This window comes from Lemur catta, chromosome 4 (assembly GCF_020740605.2).
Source record: "Lemur catta isolate mLemCat1 chromosome 4, mLemCat1.pri, whole genome shotgun sequence".
Lineage (NCBI taxonomy): Eukaryota > Metazoa > Chordata > Mammalia > Primates > Lemuridae > Lemur > Lemur catta.
The window spans coordinates 17,116,213-17,140,052 of record NC_059131.1 but is presented as its reverse complement, the minus strand read 5'-3'; the positions used below and the strand labels follow the sequence as shown (position 1 = coordinate 17,140,052).

General features: G+C 37.8%; 1 protein-coding gene and 1 non-coding gene across 5 annotated transcripts in view; one reads left to right on the top strand and one right to left on the bottom strand.

The window, feature by feature from the left end:
• The window catches only part of UBXN2A (UBX domain protein 2A), a 36,679-nt gene that overhangs the window by 3,938 nt on the left and 8,901 nt on the right, over positions 1–23,840 (bottom strand). For 3 of the 4 annotated variants that reach the window (XR_006734627.1, XR_006734628.1, XM_045549128.1), the window contains exons 3-6: positions 17,793–17,931; positions 12,456–12,562; positions 5,977–6,114; positions 4,561–4,719 (exon numbers count right to left, since the gene is read on the bottom strand). Coding sequence is in view for 2 of the 4 variants with exons in the window: in XM_045549128.1 (XP_045405084.1) it covers positions 4,561–4,719; positions 5,977–6,114; positions 12,456–12,562; positions 17,793–17,931 (543 nt within the window). In the remaining 2 variants the exon portion in view is untranslated. Of the gene's footprint in view, positions 1–4,560; positions 4,720–5,976; positions 6,115–12,455; positions 12,563–16,562; positions 16,642–17,792; positions 17,932–23,840 lie in introns of those variants that run through there. The other variant, XM_045549129.1, reaches the window with a different exon arrangement.
• On the top strand, positions 2,963–3,102 carry LOC123637667. The gene has a single exon (XR_006735015.1). It is a non-coding gene; the product is annotated as a small nucleolar RNA SNORA81 (small nucleolar RNA).

Below are 23,840 nucleotides of genomic sequence, written 5' to 3'. Positions count from 1 at the left end.
ATCAAGCTAATATGAATATTCTGCAACACTAACACCATAAGAAAATGAAGAAGCATCTAAAGAACTGTCAGCAAAAATCAGTAATCAAACATTCCCTATATCCAGTCAAGCTGTACATAGGCAAAATGAACAACCATTCGTGTATCTCTGTAAAAAAGATTACTCAGAAATATTTTCCAGTTAACTAAAAAGTAAATTGAAATAAGGAACTTTAATATTTGGAAGTAGCTGAATGAAGGATCTGGCAATAAGCTCTAATAAAAGTTCACTACAGAGTTTAAGAAAAATAATTGTTTTAATAGGGTAAAAAGACAATGCAATTTTTAAAACTTAGTCTTGAAGATATATGATTAAAAATTGAAATTAAAAACCAAAGTCTGATTAATCATCACTCAATAAATACTGTTGGGCAGCTTCAGTCACATACGGAAAAAAAGCCTAAGTGACTCGCTGTTATTGAAAAGTACTTTATCTAGAAAGTACTTTTCTAGATTAAGAAGCTGAGATTAAAATATATTTCCCTAAAAAGAAATAAATAAGCTTAGGCCAGAAAAATAAATCCCCACTCCCATTTTTTTATATTTTTAGTTTGCCCTTCTTTTCATTTGAAAGGAATCTGGGTCACAGAAAAACATTCCAGGACACCAGTTCAAACACATGCTGCTTCTATTGTCATGATAATCAGTTCCCTGATTCTAGTTGTCTAAAGTGGTTTTGACATTTATAAATAATGTAAGTGAAATGTCCTCAAGAGAGTCAAACACATAGAAAGTGCTCAGAAAATAGCTAAAAACAAAACAAAACCACAAAAAGAAACTAACAAAGACTGTTAGCCTAGATACAAAAACAAAACTCAAGTAAAAGAGACACCTTTAAATATACAGATAATGATAAATAAACAGATAGATATACCATGCAAACACTAAGGAAGGTGGTGTAGCTATACTAAAGTAGATTTCAACACAAAAAGCATTAGTGATTAAGAGGGATATGTCATTGTGCTAAAATGGTTGATGAGGTTAGGACATGCTACCCTAAAATATGGCACCTTGATATTTGAGGAAACAGTAGAAGCGGGAAGACTACTCTCACCTTCCCCTCACCCTTCCCCCCTGAAAGTAGGCCATACAATAATTCTGTCCTTACTTTTAAAGTAGGTCATAAAACCTTAATTCTAGAGGTACAGAGACATAGAGATGCCAAAAGAAATCTGAACAAACAAGCCTTGCTAAGTGCCCCCGAGTTCATTATCATTAGATCATAGCCCCTTCACCCTCCAGTCATATTTCTCCAAAATTATCCATTTCTTCATCAAACTTAACATAAAATACACAGCTCTCCTTGTTTCTTTGGGTCTTCATTTTTGAAGTCAACTGCGTCATGTAAAAACTATATTGAATAAATTTATATGCTTTTCTTTTGTTAATCTGTCTTTTGTTATGAGGAGTCTCAGCCATGAACCTAGTGATGGGTGAGGAAAGAAGTCTTTTCTCCCCTACAACTTGAATTAAGCAGAAAAACACAATTTTATCTCTGCTTGGCCTAACTAATTATATAGTTTTAAAACATTTAAGGCAAATGTTGACAGAATAGAAGAAATAGACAAATCCATAATCACAGTTGGAGTTTTTAGCACACTTCTCTTGGTAACAAATAAAATAAGCAGAAAAAAAGCAGTAAGTTATTATAAAGCAATAACTATTAAGACAATGTGGCCTGGCGTGGTGACTAATGCCTGTAATCCCAGCATTTTGGGAGGGCAAGGCTAGAGGATCACTTGAGGCCAGGAGTTTGAGACCAGCTCGGGCAACATAGCAAGACCCCGTCTCCCAAATAGAAAAGTTAGCCAGGCATGGTGGCTCGCAACTGTAGTCCCAGCTACTTGAGAGGCTGAGGCTGGAGGATAGCTTGAGATCAGGAGTTTGAGGTTGCAGTGAATTATGATGATGCCATTGCACTCTAGCCTGGGCAATAGAGCCAGACTCTGTCTCAAACAAACAAAAAAACCCCATAAAAATAAACATACAAAAAATAAAAACAAAAATAACTGGAGCCAGGCATTTTACTGTGGGAGAAGTTAGTTACAGATGTGCAAAGGAGAAAACTAGAACAGACCCTGTGGACTGAAACTGGAGGTTATCTATGTGAACTCATGGTTTTCCATACATAAAGATACAGAGTTAGATGTAAATGTATGTACATATGTATATATGTATATGCATATGTGTATGTAGAGTTTTCTTTATGTCGTGTCTTTGTTTGGTTTTGGTATTAGGGTAATGCTGGCCTCACAGCAGGAGTCTGGAAGTATTCCCTCCTTTTCAATTTCTTTTTTTCTTTTTTTCTTTTTTTTGAGACAGAGTCCCGCTCTGTTGCCCAGGCTAGAGTGAGTGCCATGGCGTCAGCCTAGCTCACAGCAACCTCAGACTCCTGGGCTTAAGCGATCCTCCTGCCTCAGCCTCCCCAGTAGCTGGGACTACAGGCATGCACCACCACGCCCGGCTAATTTTATATATATATATATGCACATATATATATATATATATTTTTTTTTTAGTTGGACAGATAATTTCTTTCTATTTTTAGTAGAGACGGGGTCTCACTCTTGCTCAGGCTGGTCTCAAACTCCTGACCTCGAGCAATCCACCGCGCCCGGCCTCCCTCCTTTTCAATTTCTTAAAATAGTTTAAAACAGAGTTTTCTTTTCTGTGTGTACATACAATGCTAGCACTACCCACACAAAGAGTCTGGGAACAGTGGTAGCCTGATAAGCAAAAAGTATTTAACACATCTACTACTGAGATCCTGGCTTCTCAATACCACTGTCCACTAAAAAGAACCAGGGCTTTTGGAAAAGTATAGAAAGAAACTGAAAAAATTTTTTGTGCCAGTAAATAAGGAAATGCTCAAAGAATTACATGAACATGTCAAAAGGAAACAGGAATTAGTTTAAAGGAGGTCTCACTAACTGTACCTGAGACAATTTGAGTACCAAAATAATGAAGTGTACATACAAGAAGTAACTGCACTAGATTGTAAAGATTGGGGTGGACCTCTCTCTTAATGTCTAATTCCTTTGTCTTAAGATTTGGTGTACTATATCTTTAGAAAAATAAAAATAAATAATGATGGGAAGAGCTTATAACCTATTAATGGTTTTTTTTTGTAGAGATGGGGGTCTTGTTGTGTTGCCCAGGCTAGTCTCTAACTCCTGGGCTTGAGCAATCATCCCACCTCAGTCTCCCAAAGTGCTGAGATTACAGGCATGAGCCACCATGCCCAGCAGACAACCTATTGAATAAAATTGGAAACTATGAGTAGATACAGATATAAAGGAATAAATAAATAATTTTCTGAGGTCTTGTGAGAACATGATAATTATGCAATTTCAAAGTTCTTCTCCATAAAATATATATTACTTACAAAAGGAAAAAGAATAACTTTACTAAGAAAGAGCCTGGCAGATACGGCTTCTTTTTTCCCCACAGATCGGGTCTTGCTCTGTTGCCCAGGCTGGAAGGCAGTGGTGCAATCATACCTCACTATAACCTCAAACTCCTGGGCTCAAGCCATCCTTCCTTCTCAGCCTCCCTAGTTGCCGGTACTACAGGTGGGTGTCACCATGCCCGGCTAATTTTTTTTTTGAGTTAGGGTCTCACTATATTGTCCAGTCTTCAGGCAAGATCCTCCCACTTCAGCCTCGGAAAGCACTAGGAGTATAGGCGGGAGACACCATGCCTGGCCAGGAAAAACTTTTATGAAGAAATAAAAGACTGGAATAATGTATCAAACTGATGATATTGATTATCTCTGAGGGTGGAATTTATATTATATTAACTTTAACTTCAATTTCTTTCAATACTTTTCTGTATTTTCATTCTTTTTTTTTTTTTTTTGCCTTTGGAGACAGAGCCTCACTCTGTTGCCTGGGCTAGAGTGCGAAGGCATCAGCCTAGCTCAGAGCAACCTCCAACTCCTGGGCTCAACCGATCCTCCTACCTCAGCCTCCTGAGTAGCTGGGACTACAGGCATGTGCTACCACGCCCGGCTAATTTTTCCTATTTTTAGTAGAGACAGGGTCTTGCTCTTGCTCAAGCTGGTCGCTGGTCTCAAACTCCTGACCCCAAGCAGTCCTCCCACCTCAGCCTCCCAGAGTGCTAGGATTATAGGCATGAGCCACCACGCCCGGCCTGTATTTTCATTCTTTTACTATACTTAACAGATGCATATGACAGTGACTAATTTTAAAACATATTATAAATAATTCTTTTAATATTGCATATCTAGTTAAGCAGGAAAATGAAATGACCAGAATGAAAACCCCTAAAACAGACTGAAAATACCACATTGATGTCCAAGAATTTCCACTGTCTTGACATATTATGCTTAAAGAACTATTTATTAAAATCCTTCGTTAGTGCTTTTTCTTTTCTTTTTCCAAACCCCAGTAGAAGAGCACTTGGTCAGTTCTTAAAAACAACTGGTGACTGAATTGAAAAAAGAAGTGAAATTTAAACTTGGAAAAAAAAAATCAGACAAATACTGAAATGGAAGACTCACCTATGAGAAATGTTAAATTTCTGGACAATCCTTTTCCCGTTGGCTAACCAGATCTGTACATTAGTTATGGGTTCCAAGTTATTCAGTGGAACAGCAGACAAATTATTTTTATTTTCAACTTCAATATTCTTTGCTTTAGAAACAATTTTTGGTGTAGCACTAAGAAAATTCAGACAACAAGGTTAGATACATGGTTTTCCACTGTGTAGAACTTTATTATTAAATAATTACTATAAAAAAACTTACATTAAGTATAGCCTTTATGAAGATTTTTGTAAGTCACAGCTGTTTCCTCAATAGCATAAAGATATTATATATTAGTTATGTCCACAATATATGATGGTTCTAAGAGTCTAATGAAATTTACATATCCAAATAATTTTTAAGCTTGCAGAGTGCTGTGTAAATATATTATTACTTGTATTATTTGAGTAATGTTTTGTAGGATAGATTATTTTAGATGATTCATGGATCTATGGACTTTATCTTTACCTACTGCCTAGGTTAAATTTCTGAAGAAATTGTAAGTTCTCTATGGAGAGCAGTTCCTGGATTATAAAGGAAAACAAATGAAGTATTTCCTGATCATTCTGGAAAGACACATGCAGATATTTTTGTATATATGGATGAATATGTATCATCAATCCTGATAATTAAAATATGAGAATTCATAAAAATCAAAGTTTTCCCGTATCTAATCTCTGCATATTCTGTCATAAAGCATAGTTAGAGATGATAAAAACTGCAAAACTTAAAAATAACTAAAGGCTTTGATATTGATTTTTGGAGACAGAGTATCACTCTGCTGCCGAGGCTAGAGTGCCCCAGCGTCAGCCTAGATCACAGCAACCTCGACTCCTGGGCGCAAGCAATCCTCCCACCTCGGCCTCCCAGAGTGCTGGGATTACAGGCATGAGCCATCACACTCAGCCCAAGGGTTTGATATTGGTACTAATTTTATCGGGCATATTTTCATTTTTATTACTTCAAAATTCATACATTGATCATAGAACACAAAGAGTTGCAAGCACTGGTAACTATAAAATAGAATCATAACCTTCAAAAGCTAAAAAACCCATAAAACAATTTTTAAAAGCTAGCATATATACTCTGTAGCATCATGGGCACAAGAGACAGAAGATGATTTATTCATTGAATTCTGTCCTTAATAAGCCAGGCCCTTTGATTTGATAAAGCTAAAAAGCGTCCATGATTTTTCAGTGTAATGCCAACAGATGTTAATATACACCAGGGTAAATATGACTTAGAAGTCCTCATAAAAATTAACATAAAAAAATCTCATTTCCAGTGAGAAAAATAAGCTCTATACATGTGGTGTATATGGGTAGAATAATGACAGACTGAATTAATATTCAGCCTCTGCTTATGGAAAATACAGCTAATAGGAACACTCACCTTCCCAGTCTGTGACCCTGTCCTGAAAAGGGCTGAAACACAGGCTTCGTAGAGACACATACTTCATTTTTCTTATCTTCAACTTTAACGTCCACCTCTTCTTTATTAAAAATTCCCTGTAATTCTGAAGGTATTTCCCTTAAAAGGCAAAGAAACAAAATGATAAAGCTCCCAATGTTTTTTCTTTCCTTGAAAAACATATTTTGTATGCAAAAAGAACTTGATAATATATCAAAATATAAAATATAAAAATAAGCAAATAATTTTCTCTACAGTGAAACAACTAAATGTATTTAAAACAATATTAAATAACATGAATACTGAAAATCCAGAAAAACAATATGAAGTAATTTTTAAGACCATAAATTCATAAACAGCATGAGTTTTATAGTAGTACATTGAATAATAATAAGCTCATGAAATATTTGATGACTATATACTGCTAAATTCAAACAACTTCAATTTTTTAAAGAGATGAGTTCTCACTATGTTTTCCAGGCTGGACGATTTGATCATTTTTATAGGTGCACAAACAGGACTAAAAATGTGCTATAAAAATCAGATCTCACTTCAATTTTTAAATGAAAATAGAGATTGATTCTGGAAATGACAACAGTAAAGTATCAAACACATGAGAATTTTAAAAAATGCTTTCACATTTTATGTTCCTAACGGGGAGATTTTAAGTAGTATAGTTAGAACTTGAATAATGCCTGGTACAAGCAGGACTTGGACAAATATCTGTTGAATGTTATGATTTTTTTTTTTTTTTTTTGAGACAGAGTCTCACTCTGTTGCCTGGGCTAGAATGCCGTGGCATCAGCCTAGCTCACAGCAACCTCAAACTCCTGGGCTCAAGCAATCCTCCTGCCTCAGCCTCCTGAGTAGCTGGGACTACAGGCATGTGCCACCATGCCCAGCTAATTTTTTCCATATATATTTTTAGCTGTCCAGCTAATTTCTTTCTATTTTTTTAGTAGAGATGGGGTCTCACTCTTGCTCAGGCTGGTCTCGAACTCCTGAGCTCAAACGATCTGCCTGCCTCAGCCTCCCAGAGTGCTAGGATTACAGGCGTGAGTCACAGTGCCCAGCCTAGATACTTTTCTATATATATCATACTTCAGTAAGAAAGTTTAAAATTTTTTTTTATTGAATAAAGGATGCTTTTTCGGCCGGGCGCGGTGGCTCACGCCTGTAATCCTAGCACTCTGGGAGGCCGAGGCGGGTGGATCGCTCGAGGTCAGGAGTTCGAGACCAGCCTGAGCGAGACCCCGTCTCTACTAAAAAAAAAATAGAAATAAACTATCTGGACAACTAAAAATATATATAGAAAAAATTAGCCGGGCATGGTGGCACATGCCTGTAGTCCCAGCTACTCAGGAGGCTGAGGCAGGAGGATTGCTTAAGCCCAGGAGTTTGAGGTTGCTGTGAGCGAGGCTGACGCCACGGCACTCACTCTAGCCTGGGCAACAAAGTGACACTCTGTCTCAAAAAAAATAAAATAAAAAAAAAAAAAAATAAAGGATGCTTTTTCTGAAAAAATAAGAATTAAAAAAAAAACCGGAAACACATGTAAACTTTGAAATTGGCAGTCCTTGTAACCCCACCCTCACTTTACAAACTTTAGCCTCTTCTAGATTTTCTCTATACATACAGTAACCCAGTATGATTATTTTTTCCCCATTTGGGTTGAAAGGCACTCAAAGAATGGGAGATAACATTTGCAAATCATATACCTGATAAGGAATTTGTATTCGGAGTATATAAAGAACACTTATAACTGAACAAAAATGCCTCTGACAACACTGAATAAACAGCACTGACAAAGCAAAAAAAAAAAAAAAAAAAAAAAACAAACCAGGCCGGGCACCGTGGCTCACACCTGTAATCCTAGCACTCTGGGAGGCCGAGGCGGGTGGATCATTTGAGCTCAGGAGTTTGAGACTAGCCTGAGCAAGAGCGAGATCCTGTCTCTACTAAAAATAGAAAGAAATTAACTGGACAACTAAATATATACATAGAAAAAATTAGCCGGGCATGGTGGTACATGCCTGTAATCCCAGCTACTCGGGAGGCTGAGGCAGGAGGATTGCTTGAGCCCAGGAGTTTGAGGTTGCTGTGAGCTAGGCTGACGCCATGGCATTCTAGCCCAGGCAACAGAGTGAGACTCTGTCTCAAAAACAAAACAAAACAAAACAAAACAAAAAAACCCAAACAAAAAGGCAACTAACCCAATTTAAGAAATAGGCAAAGGAAAAAAAAAATGGACAAAGGATTTGAACACACATTTATTTCTCCAAAGAAGATATGCAAACGTCCAATAAGCACATGAAAAGACGACCGATATCACTGGTCATTAGAGAAATTCAAATCAAAACCATAATGACAGACCCCTTCACATCCACTGACTATAATAAATAAAAAATAAACCCAGACTAACATGTTTTAGTGATGATACAGAAAAACTGGAACCCTCATACACTGCTGGTGGGAATGTTAAATGGTGCAGCCACTTTGGAATATAGTTTGGCAATTCTTCATAAAGGTAAACATAGAGTTAACAATTCCGTTGCTAGATATATACTTGAGGAAACTGAAAACACACAAGCACACAAAAACTTGCATGTTTTTCATAGTAGCAGCATTACTCATTAATAGCCCAAAATGTGGAAATGATCCAAATCTCTATCCACTGACAAATGCATAAATAAAATGTGGTATACAATGGAATACTATTTAGCAATAAAAAGGAATGAAGGACTGATACAACCTATAACATGAATGAACCTTGAAAATATGCTATGTCAGACACAAAAGGCCATACAGTATTAGGTTATTAAGAACGAAATGTCAGGGCCGGGCGCGGTGGCTCACGCCTGTAATCCTAGCTCTGGGAGGCCGAGGCGGGTGGATCGCTCGAGGTCAGGAGTTCGAGGCCAGCCTGAGCAAGAGTGAGACCCCGTCTCTACTAAAAATAGAAAGAAATTATCTGGCCAACTAAAAATATATATACAAAAAAATTAGCCGGGCATGGTGGCTCATGCCTGTAGTCCCAGCTACTCGGGAGGCTGAGGCAGTAGGATCGCTTAAGCCCAGGAGTCTGAGGTTGCTGTGAGCTAGGCTGATGCCACGGCACTCACTCTAGCCCGGGCAACAAAGTGAGACTCTGTCTCAAAAAAAAAAAAAAGAACGAAATGTCCTGCTACACATCCGAAAAAGGGCTGACAACTAGAATCTATTTAGAATTCAGGAAAATCAGCATGAAAAAAATCAAACAACCCTATCAAAAAGTGGGCAAAGGACATGAACAGAAACTTTTCAAAAGAAGACAGAATAATGGCCAACAAATATACGAAAAAATGCTCAACATCTCTAATCATCAGGGAAATACAAATCAAAACCACAATGAGATATCACTTATCTCCAGTGAGAATGGCCTTTATCAAAAAGTCCCAAAACAATAAATGTTGGCATGGATGTGGAGAGATAGGAACACTCATACACTGCTGGTGGGACTGCAAACTAGTGCAACCTCTGTGGAAAGCAATATGGAGATACCTTAAACAGATACAAGTAGACCTATCATTTGATCAAGCAATCCCATTATTGGGGATCTATCTACCCAAAAGAACAAAAGACATTCTATAAAAAAGACATCTGCACTTGAATGTTTATAGCAGCACAATTCACAATTGCAAAGATGTGGAAACAACCCAAGTGCCCATCAATACATGAGTAGATTAATAAAATGTGGTATATGTATACCATGGAGTACTACTCAGCTATAAGAAACAATGATGATATAGCACCTCTTGTATTTTCCTGGATAGAGCTGGAACCCATTCTACTAAGTGAAGTATCCCAGGAATGGAAAAATAAGAACCACATGTACTCACCATCAAATTGGTTTCACTGCTCATCACCTAAGAGCACATTTAGGAATAACATTAATTGGGTGTCGGGCAGATGTGGGGGGCGGAGAGGATGGGTGTATACATACATAATGAATGCGATGTGCACTGTCTAAGTGATGGACACGCTTGAAGCTCTGATTTGGGGGGCGGGGGCAAGGGCAATATACATAACCTAAACTTTTGTACCCCCATAATATGCTGGAAAAAAAAGAACAAAATGTACAATTTCCTTACGTACTAATTTTGGTTTGACAGTAGATATCTCTGACACTTGACTTTGACACCTCTTGTTTTATCTCTATTGTGAAGGTACATCCTTAGCCTTTCAAATGCATGTTTTGGCTTGTGATTTATCTTTCAAATTTTTTTTAGAGCAATTTTTGTGAAGCCATGGATGAGTCAAAAATTCAAGTTATTTTTCAATATGAGTTCTGTTGTGGAACTGACACAGCACAGACAGCTCGAAGTATCAACAAAGTGTTTGTGGAAGGATGTGGTTAATGAATGCACACTATGTGGATGGAGTTCTGTTCTGCTGATTTTAATCTTGAAAATAAGACATGTGGATGACCTGAGACCAAGGCAGATAATAATGAGCTGAAAGCTACAGTGGAAGCAAATCCACCTCAACCTGCATGTTAATTGGCGGCATGGTTTGGTGTTATTATTCCAACAATAATGGATCACTGGAAACAAATCGGCAAGGTAAAGAAGCTGGATAGATGGGTTCTCCATGAATTAAACGAGCATCAGAAGAGAAATCATCTTGAAGCTTGCCTTTCTTTGCTTTCACGACATAAAGGTGAACTATTTCTACACCATATTGTTACATGTGATGAAAAATGGATTCTTTTTGACAATTTCAAGTATTCGGCACAATGAATGGATAAAGACAAAGTGCCAAAACACAGTCCAAAACCACATATTCATCAAAAAAACCTAATGGTGTCTGTTTGGTGGTCTGGCACTGGTATTGTCCACTACAGCTTCATGAAACCTGGTCATTGGATTACAGTGGATGTCTACTGCAACCAACCTGGATGAAATGATGAGGATGCTTGCGATTATGCAGCCGAGATTCATCAATAGAGACAGGCCAATACTCTTGCAAGACAATGTTCGACCACGTGTCGCACAAACAATGCTGCTCAAACTACAGCAGTTGGACTGGAAAACTCTCTGTTAGTCCACTGTATTCGCCAGAACTTGCACCAACTGACTACCACTTTTTCTAGGCTTTGGACCACTTCTTGCAAGGAAAAAATATTCAATTCTAAACAAGTTGTGGAAAACGCCTTTCGTGATTTCATCACCACTTGCTCTCTAGACTTCTTAAGTGCTGGCATAAACAAGCTATCGTTAAGATGGCTAAACTGTGTCGATAGTTTAGGCGCATACTTTGATTAATTGTACTGCTTCTTGTTTGAGATATAATAAACTGCCCTTTTGACTTGAACTCGGACATTTCACATTTAATGACCTAATATATTCTCACTTACATGCCTAAATTCCATTTGTCTAGAACAGGCAAATCCACAGAGACAGAAAGTAGATTACTGGTGATGTAGGGATGTAGGGAAAGGGAAATGCAGAGTCATTGCTAGTATCAAATTTCATTTTAGGGTGTTGAAGATGTTCTGAAATTAGATAGTGCTGATGGTTGTACAACTCTGAATATACTAAAAGATACTGAATTTGTACCCTTTAAAGGGATGAATTTTATAGTAGATTAAGTAGATCTTAACAAAGCTGTCATATTAAAAAATACTTAAATACAAGAATAGTCATATCTTTTATAGTGGTAAAATTAAAATAACCTAAATTACCAAGAACTACTAACTATATATATTAATATATAAATTCTGGGTCATCATTGTAATAAAATAGGCAGATATATTCCAATATTTCATAATGAAAAATACGAAATTGTTTTAAAAATAATCATAAGCATATTATAAATGAATCTATGCACAGAAAGTGCCAGAATGAGCTGGTATGGTAGTATATGCTATAGCCCTGGCTACTCAGAAGGCTGAGGTGGGAGGATCACTTGAGCCCAGGAGTTCAAGGCCAGCCTGAGCAATATAGTAAGACATGGTCTCTTAAAAAAAAGAGCCAGAATAAAATTTAACAAAAATGTTAATAGCAGTTACTTCTGGGTGGTTAAATTATAGGTGATTTTCAAGTTCTTCTTAATATTTAAAAAAATTTTCTAGACCAAGTATGCATAATACTTAGAATCATAAATATAATAAATATCACAACTTTAAAGACTCTAAAGATACATTATAAACATCTAAACATAAATATTAAATGAGACAGATGTGGTATTAGGGAATACTTGGCAAAGTAAATTAGTTTGAGATTTTGGTTGATCAGAATTCATGTTCCTAAACTTTCTTCAAAATTACAGTTGTGATTATCTTAAGAAAACCCATCTTATGAAAATGTGAATTTACAAAAGAAAAAGTATATCTGTGAATGTGTAAGGGTATGAGAACATTAAAATAGGTTCTTTCATATGAAACACGCCTAAAATATCCTTCTATTACAAAGACTGCTTACCCCTTTTTGATGGAGTTCAGGAACTGCTGACTCGCACCATCAGAATAACTTCTGAAATCATCATTGACTGTGAATCCATTTTTCCATAATTTTATACTTACATCTACCTGCAAAACAGTAAGAAACAAAATACATCATGTTAATAAAATGTAGTAGATAAAAAGTCCTTTGAAAATTTTGTGTATCACTATATACTTTATGTATCCTTCTTATGAGCAAACTTCAAATGTAAAATATTTTTAAAAGTACACATATTATGATTTTCCATTACAGGCAATATTTTAAAATAAATATTTAATAATTTTAAGAGAACCCATTTGGAAAAATGTTCTGTGTCCTGTCTCAGAGGTCAACTGAGGTAGAGCCTTCTGTCTAGAGCAGACTTCTTTCAACAGTTGCGGAAGGACTTTATTTGAAATGACTTTGAATACTAAAGAATAATGTACAAAAGAGAAAAAAACTATGACCAATTAAGGGCTATACCTTCAAATATAAAATACCAGTGTTAGGCTGTTATTATCAATATCTCATCCCTCAATGTCTTCAGCTCATAAGAAGGATATTTATTCACTCATTCAATCAAAGAAACAAGGTAAGTCACTATAGAAATCTACAAAGGTTCAGAAATACAGCAGAATACAGGGATGCTTCAGACTGATCATAAGAGGACTGAGTGAAAAACTGTTTAAGAAGACATGAGACTATAATAGCCTCTCCCTTGTTTCATTCATTCAACCATTTACTCATTCGACATATGTTTATTAAGTGCCTAATATGTAACAGACATTCCAATAAGGAGCTGGGGAAAATAATCATAATAATAACAACATGTATTATAAGCATATCCATAAAGCACACACACGTGTGTGTAGAGAGAGGGAGAAAGAGAGTACAAGAGTGCGTGTGACATTTAGTATGTACCAGACACTGTTTAAAACACTTTCCCTATATAAACTTAGTTACTCCTCCCAACATCTCCATAAGGTAGGCATTATCATTTTTACAGATGGTGAGACAGAAACACGGAAGATTACTTATATTACCCAAAGTCACACAGTCAGGGAAACCAGGGAGTCTGCATCCAGAACCCATACTCTTAACTACTATACTGTATCGTCCCTTTTATACCTATAACCAAACTGCCAAGCCTCTGCTCTCATGGTACTCACCTAAAAGACAATGAACAAAACAAATAGAAAAAGAGTACATTAAAAATGATACTGAGGAAAAGAGAAGAAACTTAAAAACAAAATCCTGCTGTTTTCCAACTCGGGTCCAACAGGATGGCTACTACAAAGAAGGGTGGTGAGAAGGGACATTTTGCCATCATTGAGGTGGTGACCGAAGAATACACCATCAACATTCACAAGCACATCCATGGAGTAGGCTTTAAGAAGCATGCCCCTCAGACACTCAAAGGGATCTGGAAATTTGCCATGAAGGAGATGGGGACTCCAGATGTGCACACTGGTAACAATGCCAGAAAAAGCCACAGTGATCTTCTGCCCTTTCTCTTCTCATTTGCCCACACCTCAGGAATGAGGTTGGTTAAAAGCCCAGGGAGGAATTGAAACTACCCTTTCCAATAAAGGGGTGCAAGACGAGCACTAGGGTAACGGTTTAAAAATTCTAGGCACAGGCCTAGCTAAAAATAATGATAATAGTTAGTCAGTGTCCCCTTGTTTGCTTCTCTATAATTGCTACTCTGGAGTCACACAGCTGGTGGTCATAAAGATTCTTAACTTTCTCCATAGATAACAACACCTTTTTGAAACCTAAAGGTAGTTTCTGAGATATCTTCCAGGTCCTGGATTCCAGTGGATTGGCTGACCCACCCAGATGGGCAGCCCATACCAACAAACTGACTCAATAGGAATTGTGATCCCAACTCAGGAACAAATTCAACCCAAGATTTTGCCCTGATTGCCTAATCCTTTGCCCACCAGACTGTCTTTAAAAACCTTGTCTTCCAAATTCTTGGGGAGGCAGATTTGAGGAATGCCTTCTGTCTCCCCACTTAGTGCTCTGTGGAATTAAACCCTTTCTCTGCTGTAACACCTGCTGTCTCAGTGTACTGGCTTCCTCTTCGGCAGTGGGCAATGAACCTGGTTGGGCAGTAACGGCACTCTGGGAAGCCAAGGCAGGATGATCACTTGAGGTCAGGATTTTGAGACCAGCCTGAGCAAGAGAGAGAGTGAGACCCCGTCTCTACAAAAAAAAAAAAAAAAAAAAAAATAGAAAACTTAGCCAGGCGTGGTGGTATGTGCCTGTGAGCTATGATTATAGATAGCACTGTCTAGCCAGGGTAACAGAGCAAGACTCTGTCTCCAGGGGGGAAAAAAAAAGAGAGAGAGAGCGAAATCCTCATTTTGTTTTTCTCTCTTTCTTTTTTTTTTTTTTTTTTGAGACAAAGTCTCCCTTTGTTGCCTGGGCTAGAGTGCCGTGGCGTCAGCCTAGCTCACAGCAACCTCAAACTCCTGACCTCAAGCGATCCTCCAGCCTTGGCCTCCCAGAGTGCTAGGATTACAGGTGTGAGTCACCATGCCCAGCCTAAATCCTCATTTTCTATAATAGAAACTCAACATATAATTTGGAAATCTGAAAAAATCAAGAGCTATCATTCCCTTCTCACTATTGTACTTGACGAGTCAAAAACCAAAAAAAGACCTATCATTATTAGTATATTATCAGAAACACAAAGCTCATACCAGAAGAAATAGCTAAGAGTTGCAAGTTGTTGTCTTTTGGAAGTTAGACATCAGGGCCAAGGAGAAATACAGTTCCTATTTTTCTTTCTTTCTTTTTTTTGAGACAGAGTCTCGCTTTGTTGCCCAGGCTAGAGTGAGTGCTGTGGCGTCAGCCTAGCTCACAGCAACCTCAAAGTCCTGGGCTTAAGCGATCCTACTGCCTCAGCCTCCCGAGTGGCTGGGACTACAGGCATGCGCCACCATGCCCGGCTAATTTTTTCTATATATATTTTTAATTGGCCAGATAATTTATTTCTATTTTTAGTAGAGACGGGGGTCTCACTCTTGCTCAGGCTGGTCTCGAACTCCTGACCTCGAGCGATCCACCCGCCTCAGCCTCCCAGAGTGCTAGGATTACAGGTGTGAGCCACGGCGCCCGGCCAGTTCCTATTTTTCAGCATAAGCTTTTCCAAACTATTAGACTTCAAATTTTTATAACTAAAACTTGGAAAAATTTTAAACTAATTTAAAAAGCAAATCAGAGTGAAGGCATTTTTCATAAACCCTTTTGACATCTGACTTCAAAAAGTCAGCTGGATTCTCATAATTGCTACTACTTTCAGCCTGCTATGATATGTAATTTTGATTATGTATATTTTAAAATCAACTCTCATACAGATATGTAGTTGAAAAAAATATTTATTATTAACTAGCTTTCCCAGGATATTCTTCGACATTTCATCAAAATTTAATAAGTAGTATCTCAAAAGTTAGTTGAGAACTCGAATGTGGAATCTGAAACTTAACGTTCATTTCATATACTTTTTACATTAAAATCCTTTAGTGTATGTGACACTTTGGCTCTTTTATTTATGCATCATTTTGTAACATCATATATTTGTTACTGAAAGCTTGGCCACTTGTCCACGAGGCCAAATCATAAAAACAAGGACAAATGGTTTGAGGAGGAAGGAAAGATGGTAAACCTTCTGGTCTCAAAATCCAAATTTCCTGATTGTTCCCAGAAATACAGAGCTTTTAAAGGATGGGTTCTCAGCTTCAGGCAATTACTGTTCAACTACAGTTGATGACTCAGATCATCCCATTTCCGGCTGAAGGCAATCCCAGGACCACAGCCCAGACCTCCCCTTACAAGGTCCTGGCTGGGCCATCTCCTGTTGCACAAATAAACAAAAGACTTACTCTGCCTCTCCCAACCACTGGCCTGAGGCAGGGATGCAGATTCAGTACTCAAAAAGGACTGGAGAATTTTTAAAGAGACAAACATATTTTTGCCATTTTTTCCAGGCCATTCCCTCTGTTACATATTGGTCATTTGGAAAATATAGGTTCTCTCCATTGCTGATATACCTCATCATACAATAAAAAATTATACTCATTAAAATGACACTGATCTTACCTGGGAATTCTCTAAGTTTTGAGAAGCTGATAAGTGCATGGCCGTTGGTTTCCAAAATTCTTATTTTTAGTAAAAAAGTTGGTTAAATAAATGTTTATCATTTGCAACAAATACAGTCACTTGTTTTCCTTGCAGCACCGGGTTCACTTCATTCATTATTAGAAAATGGTGAATATCCAAGTCGGAATAACCATAGTCTATGTGGAAATCATTTTTTCATGCAAAAACAATATGCCATGAAAAAGCAAACAGTTCAGCTTACATCGCAAACAATTGCACTTTTCCTCAAGACACTTCTGTATATTGTAGAAATGCTTTATGGATGGTTCACATTTGGTCATACAGAATATTAAAAAGATGTGTATTCAAGGTTTGGGATTTATTAAAATGTGTTTTACTGCTTCATCAACAACATTCTTTTTTTTTTTTTTTTTTTGAGACAGAGTCTCGTTCTGTTGCCTGGGCTAGAGTGCTGTGACTTCCGCCTAGCTCACAGCAACCTCAAACTCCTGGGCTCAAGCAATCCTCAAGCTACTCAATCTCTCCGTTAGCTGGGACTACAAGCATGTGCCACCACGCCCGACTGATTTTTTGGTAGAGACCAGGTCTCACTCTTGCTGAAGCTGGTCTTGAACTCCAGACCTTAAGCGATCCTTCCTGCCTCGGCCTCCCAGAGTGCTAGGATTATAGGCATGAGTCACCTTGCCTGGCCAATCAAGAACATTCTTAATTGGAACTTTTTTTCCCTTGCAAGTGCAAGCAAAGAATACAATATAGGTTGAGTAACCCTTATTCTAAATGCTTGGGACCAGAAATTTTCAGATTTTGGATTTTTTTTTTATTTTTGAATATTTGCATTATATATACTTATCAGTTAAGTATCCTAAATCTGAACAATCAAAATCCTAAATGCTCCAATGAGTATCTCCTTTGTGCATCATGTCGATGCTCAAAAAGTTTTATATTTTGGAGCATTTTAGGGTTTGGGATGCTCAACCTGTAATCACTAGTACTGTTTGTTGCCACTGCCTTGATTCCTGCTAAGATGTCATTCTTAACTAAACTTTTACCCACCACTGCTCTTGCAATATCAGTTCAAAGTGAATACAGTGAAAAAGGTTAATAATATCTTACTATTATGAAAATAGTTTTGACCTTAGGGACCTTCTAAAAGTCCAATATATTTTGAGAAATTCTGGAAGAGAAAAAATGTAATGGACAAATATTTACCTGTTTCTTCTGTTCAGTGGGGGACAAACATTTGGCACCAACTTTCTGGGCTTCCTCAAAAAGGTTGTCAACAAAATATTCGCAATTTGTTTGTTGATGATCACTAAGAGGTCGATTGTCAGATCCTGTTTCACAAGCCCTAAACAAAAAAAGAAAAATAAGCAATATTGACTATCAGTTCTCTAAAAATTTTCATAAGTTGTTCTAGTTAAGGGATGCTGAACGGAGATGCTATCTCCATGTCTGTAGTTCAGGCCCTCTTCTTAAGTTAATATAATAGATATGCGATCTTGGGGAAGCCATCAACCCGTTTTTAGTCCAGAGCAGGGTTTTCTCAACCTCAGGTCTATTGACATTTGGAGAGGGATAATGCTTTGTTGTGTGAGCTGTCCTATGCAGTATATTTACACAGGATAGCCTTTACCCATTAGATGCCAGGGACATGCACATCCTATCCTCCCCATCCCCACTCTCCAGTGTTGCAACAATCAAAAATGTCTCTACACGTTGCCAAATATGTCCAGGGGCAAAATCTCTCCAGGTCAAGAATCACTGGTCCAGAGTAAAAAAATGTATTCTTTTTTAAAGGGCTCAAAATGGCCTTTAAGGGGGTTACTATGTGTGTTTCGGTAAAAGAAAATACTCCTGAAACTAAAGGTGATAATGCATCAGGAACAACCATATTTTTGCTCCTATGTACACTTTCAGAATGAGATTTCCCACTCAAGACTTTTATTTATAGCAGTTCAATACTGGTATGTATGTATGTACATTAGTGCGTACATACATACATATTTATTTAGACTGGGTCTTGCTCTGTTGCCTAGGCTGGAGTATAGTGGCACGATCATAGCTCACCGCAGCCTTTAATTCTTGGGCTCAAGCGATCCTCCTGCCTCAGCCTCCCAAGTCACTGGGAGTATAGGCATGAGCCACCACACATTTTTTATTTATATTTCATCATATAAGAAATATTACCTATGATGCTGTATGCTACAAAAAGAAGGGTATGGCTGAGACCTGAGATCGTGCAAGAAATTTTAAAAAGTATTGAAATATAATTTCTCAGATTGTATAAATAAAAACAACTATTGATACTTTTATAGTTCTTATACTGTGCCAGAAACTATAAAGTAAATACTCTCACTAACCCTGCTGCTAATCTGTCTCCCAAGACTATGCTCCTAACCTTGATATTCTATTGTTAGGGTAGAAAGGCTTAGCAGGTGCTCAGGGCTCGAATGGAGAAAGATTTCTCATGCAGGAATTAAGGTATAAAAGTAAAATTTATTTTATCTTTTAGAAAGAAAGAATGAGAAAGAGATAGAGGAAAGGGGTGGAGGAGAGAGGAGAGGGATGGCATTGCATCCCAAAGAAAGAGAAGGGAAATGCCAGCAGCTAGGCCAAGTGGCTTGCTGCTTTTACGGGGACAAGTTAATTGTTGTGAATTGCTGTATCCCCTCCTTCTCTTCTTCTTAACTCCAAGCAGATAATGGAATCTGCTGTGTGAAACTGCTGTATTCCTTCCCTTTGCTTTAGGGATAAAGGGACCATGCTCTCAAGATATGATTCTGGGTTGGGTTTGATGTCTAGAGATTGTCCCCCATGCTGTCGTCCAGGAACTTTTCAGGAACTGCTCCACGCTGTAGAAACAGATGTTAAAAGGCAGTTTTAGTCAATAGGTCCAGCACTGTAAAAAAATTTACATTTCCTTTTGTCTGCAGGGCTTCTTTGAGATGGTCAGAGTTCAGCAGGGCACCTGTTACCTAGGTGGAGAGGGAGCAAAGCTGATTTATTTTGCTCACAAGACCCAATATCCTTTCATCTATAAAGAACTATTCTAAGGGCCTATGCAGCAGGATCACTCCTGTAATCCTAGCACTCCGGAGGCTGAGGCAGGAGGATCGCTTGAGGTCAGGAGTTGAAGATCAGCCTCAGCAAGAGCGAGACCTGGTCTCTACTAAAAATAGAAACAAAAAATTAGCCAGGCATGGTGGTGAGTCCCAGCTACTTGGGAAGCTGAGGGAGGAAGATTGCTTGAGCCTAGGAGTTTGAGGTTGCAGTGAGCTAGGCTGATGCCAGGGCACTACAGCCCAGGCAACAGAGCAAGACTCTGTCTAAAAAAAAGAAACAGAAACAAAAAAACTATTCTAAGTACCTTACATGTGCCAACTCATTCAATCCTCACAATGGCCCTAAAAAGGCAAGTATTATTTTCATCTCCATTTAACAGACAAAGAAAAAGCCTTACATAATTTGCCCAAGATCACAAAGCTATTAGGAGGCAGAGCTGGGAAACTGAACCCAAGCTACCCATGCTTGTGCACTTAATCATTATGTTAGACTGTCTCTCAAAATAGCCATCAGTGAGCTGGGTGTGGTGACATGAGTGCATAGACCTAGCTACCCAGCAGGATCGCTTGAAGCCAGGAGTTGGAGGCTGCAGTGTACTATTATTGCACCTGAGAAAAGCCCACTCCAGCCTGGGCAACATAGAGAAACTTCATCTCAAAAAAAAAGTAATAACATAAATAAAAAATTTTAAAAACAGCCATCACTATATTGTTATTAAAATGCTGGTATTCAGAGCAATGCTTTAGTTCTCTTTATATATACTTTTAAAACAATCTGTATTACTACAAAATATTAATCATGCCTTTTCTAAAGCAATGACATGACGCTTCTTACACAGAAACAGTCACACGCTAAGATGATTTCTTACAATACTAATGATTTTCCCTTCACTTTAATTGGTATAGTGGTGTAGCAGTATAGCATATTGTCTAAAAGTCCAGGCTTTGGTGTTATGTGTTTGGCTATCTTCACTTAGCCACACCGACTCTGGGCAAGAAACTTAACTTCTATGTGATTTGGTTTCATCATCCGTAAAATGCAGATACCACCACTTATCTCACATGGCTGTTGTGAAGATTAAACAAAAATACATATAAAAGCCTGTACATGGTATATAGTAAGCACTAGTACATACTGGCATGCAGTAAGTTCTCAAAAATTAGATAATAATATCATTATAACCATTTTATGCTTTCCGGTATTTGTTTCTACTGTTCAGAAGCAATTGGTGTTTAATTATTAATTACTAAGTACAACACCAATAAAGCTGAGCAACCATTAGCCGGGGATGGTGGCGCATGCCTGTAGTCCCAGCTACTTGGGAGGCTGAGGCAGAAGGATTGCTTGAGCCCAGGAGTTTGAGGTTGCTGTGAGCTAGGCTGACGCCACGGCACTCTAGCCTGGGCAACAGAGTGAGACTCTGTCTCAAAAAATAAATAAATAAAATAAAGCTGAGCAACCAGAGCAGCTGATTTTGCTCCTTTATGTTATCTATTTGGTGTATACATTCTATTAAACTTCACCATGTGAATTCAAGTCATTCAGACATTTATTATCTGCTATGTGCTAGGTGGTAGGGAAATATAAAGAAAGAATATCCTACCTTTCCATATCTTAAAGGTAAGTAAGAAATAGTCTATAAGAGGTTCAGAGTAGAGTGTGTGGAGATACATAGTAAGAAATAGTTACAATAGAAAATATAATAACTGGGCCAGGTGCAGTGGCTCACACCCACAATCCTAGCACTCTGGGAGGCAGAGGTGGGAGATCACTTGAGGTCAGGAGTTTCTACTAAAAATAGAAAAAATTAGTGGGGCATAGTGGCATGCACCTGTAGTCCCAGCTACTCAGGAGGATGAGGCAGGAGGATCGCTTGAGCCCAGGAGTTTGAGGTTGCTATGAGCTAGGCTGACGTGCCAAGGCACTCTAGCCTAGGCAACAGAACGAGACTCAGTCTCAAAAAAAAGAAAGAAAATAACTACACTGAGACACTTATAAAATACAGTTCAGAAAACTGGAACTCTGGCTTCATTGAACAGGTGATAATGGCTTTCACTTTTGATGAGTGTAGAGGAGTCTCTAGCAGTACAGGAAAAAAAAAGTAGGAAAGGCATTAAAAACAGCTCTATGCCCCTAAAATTGACAACTTAGATGAAATGGACCAATTCTTTGAAAGGCATGATACTCTACCAAAACTCACACAAGTAGGAACAGATAATCTGAATAGGACTACATCTGTTAAGGAAATTATATCAATAATAAATAACTTTTTAAAACAGAAGCACCAGGCACAGATGATTTCACTGGTGAATTCTACCAAATGTTTAAGGAAGAAGTGATAACAATTCTCTTTCAATCTCTTCCAGAAAATAGAAGAACAGGCAACACTTCTAACTCATTCTATGAGGACAGCATTACCCTAACACTAAAACTGTACAAAGACATTACCAGAAAGGAAAACTACAGATAGTATTTCTCAGGAACATAAAGCAAAAATCCTCAACAAAATATTAGCAAATCAAATCCAACAAAGTGTGAAAAGAATTGTACACCACGACCAAGTAGGATTCATTCTAGGTATGTAAGGCTGTTTTAACATTCAAAGATCAATTAATATAATTCATCACATCAATGGGATAAAGAAGAAAAATGTGTTCACATCAACATATGGAGAAAAAGCATTTGACAATATCCAACAATCATTCATGATAAAACCTCTGCAAACTAGAAATAGAGGGAACTTCCTCAACTTGATGAAGAATGTCTACAAAAAACCTATAGCTAACATCATTATTTAATGGTGAGGAACTAGATGCTTTCCCACTAAGATCAGAAACAAGACCAGGATGTCCCCTCTCACCACTCCTTGTCAATATTGTACTGGAAGTCCTAGTTAATCCAGTAAGATAAGAAAAGGACATAAAAAGTATGCAGATTGTCTGACTTGTGGAACTGGTCTTAAAATTTATTAATAAAATAAGGAGAAAGGCCAGGTGGGGTGGCTCATGCCTCTAATCCTAGCGCTCTAGGAGGCCAAGGCAAGAGAATTGGTTGAGGCTAGGAGTTTCAGACCAGCTTAGGGAACACAGTGAGACTCTGTCTCTACAAAAATAAAAATTAAAAAATTTGCCAGGCATGGTGGCCTGTACCTGTAGTTCTAGCTACTCAGGAAGCTGAGGCAGGAGGATCACTTAAGCCCAGGAGTTTGAGGCTGTAGTGAGCTATGATGATGCCACTGCACTCCAGCCCGAGCAACAGAGCAAGCAGACTCTGTCTCAAAAAAGAAAAAAAAAAAAAAAAAAAAGAACAAGAAAGACATTCCTAGACAGACAGGACAAGACTGGGAAAGTACACCGTATTTAACTTAATATTTCTTGATAATTCACGGAATCTCTTTATACTTTACCGTATTAAGGGATAATATAGCAAAATCTTAGGGGTTTTCTGAGATTATAAGGACTCGTTTTAAAAAGAGATCTAACCTCTTACCAAATTTTTAAGTTAATCATAAATACAATGTTGTTCAGCACCTCTAGAATTTATTCATCTTGCTTAACTGAAACTTTATGCCTATTGATTAGCACTGTTCATTTTCACTTTCTCCCAGCCCCTGGCAAGCACTACTCCACTCTTTAATTTTATGAATCTGCCTATTTTAAATACCTGACATAAGAGGAATCATGCAGTATTTGTCCTTTGGGGACTGGCTTATTTCACTTAGCATTACATCCTCAAGGTCTGTCCATGCTGTTTGGATACTACAGAAGTTCCTTCTTTTTCCAGACTGAATAATATTCCATTGTATGTATACATCATACATTCTTTACCCATTTATGTGTCAATAGACATTTAGGTTGTTTTGTGAACATGAGAATGCTAATATCTCTTCAAGATTGTGATTTCAATTCCTTTTGATAAATACTCAAAAGTGGGATTGCTGGATCTATTCAGCAATCCATTCACCGATCTATTCAGTGGTAGTTCTATTTTTAATTTTTTAAGGAATGCCTATATTGTTTTTCCATAGCAGCTGAACCATTTTGCATTCCCACCAACAGTGTACAAAGGTTCCTTTTTCTCCACATCCTCACCAACACTTGTCTTTTGTTTTATTGATAATAGCCATCCTAGTAGGTGTGAGGTGATTATTGTAGTTTTGATTTGCATTTCCCTGATGATTAGTCACACTGTGCA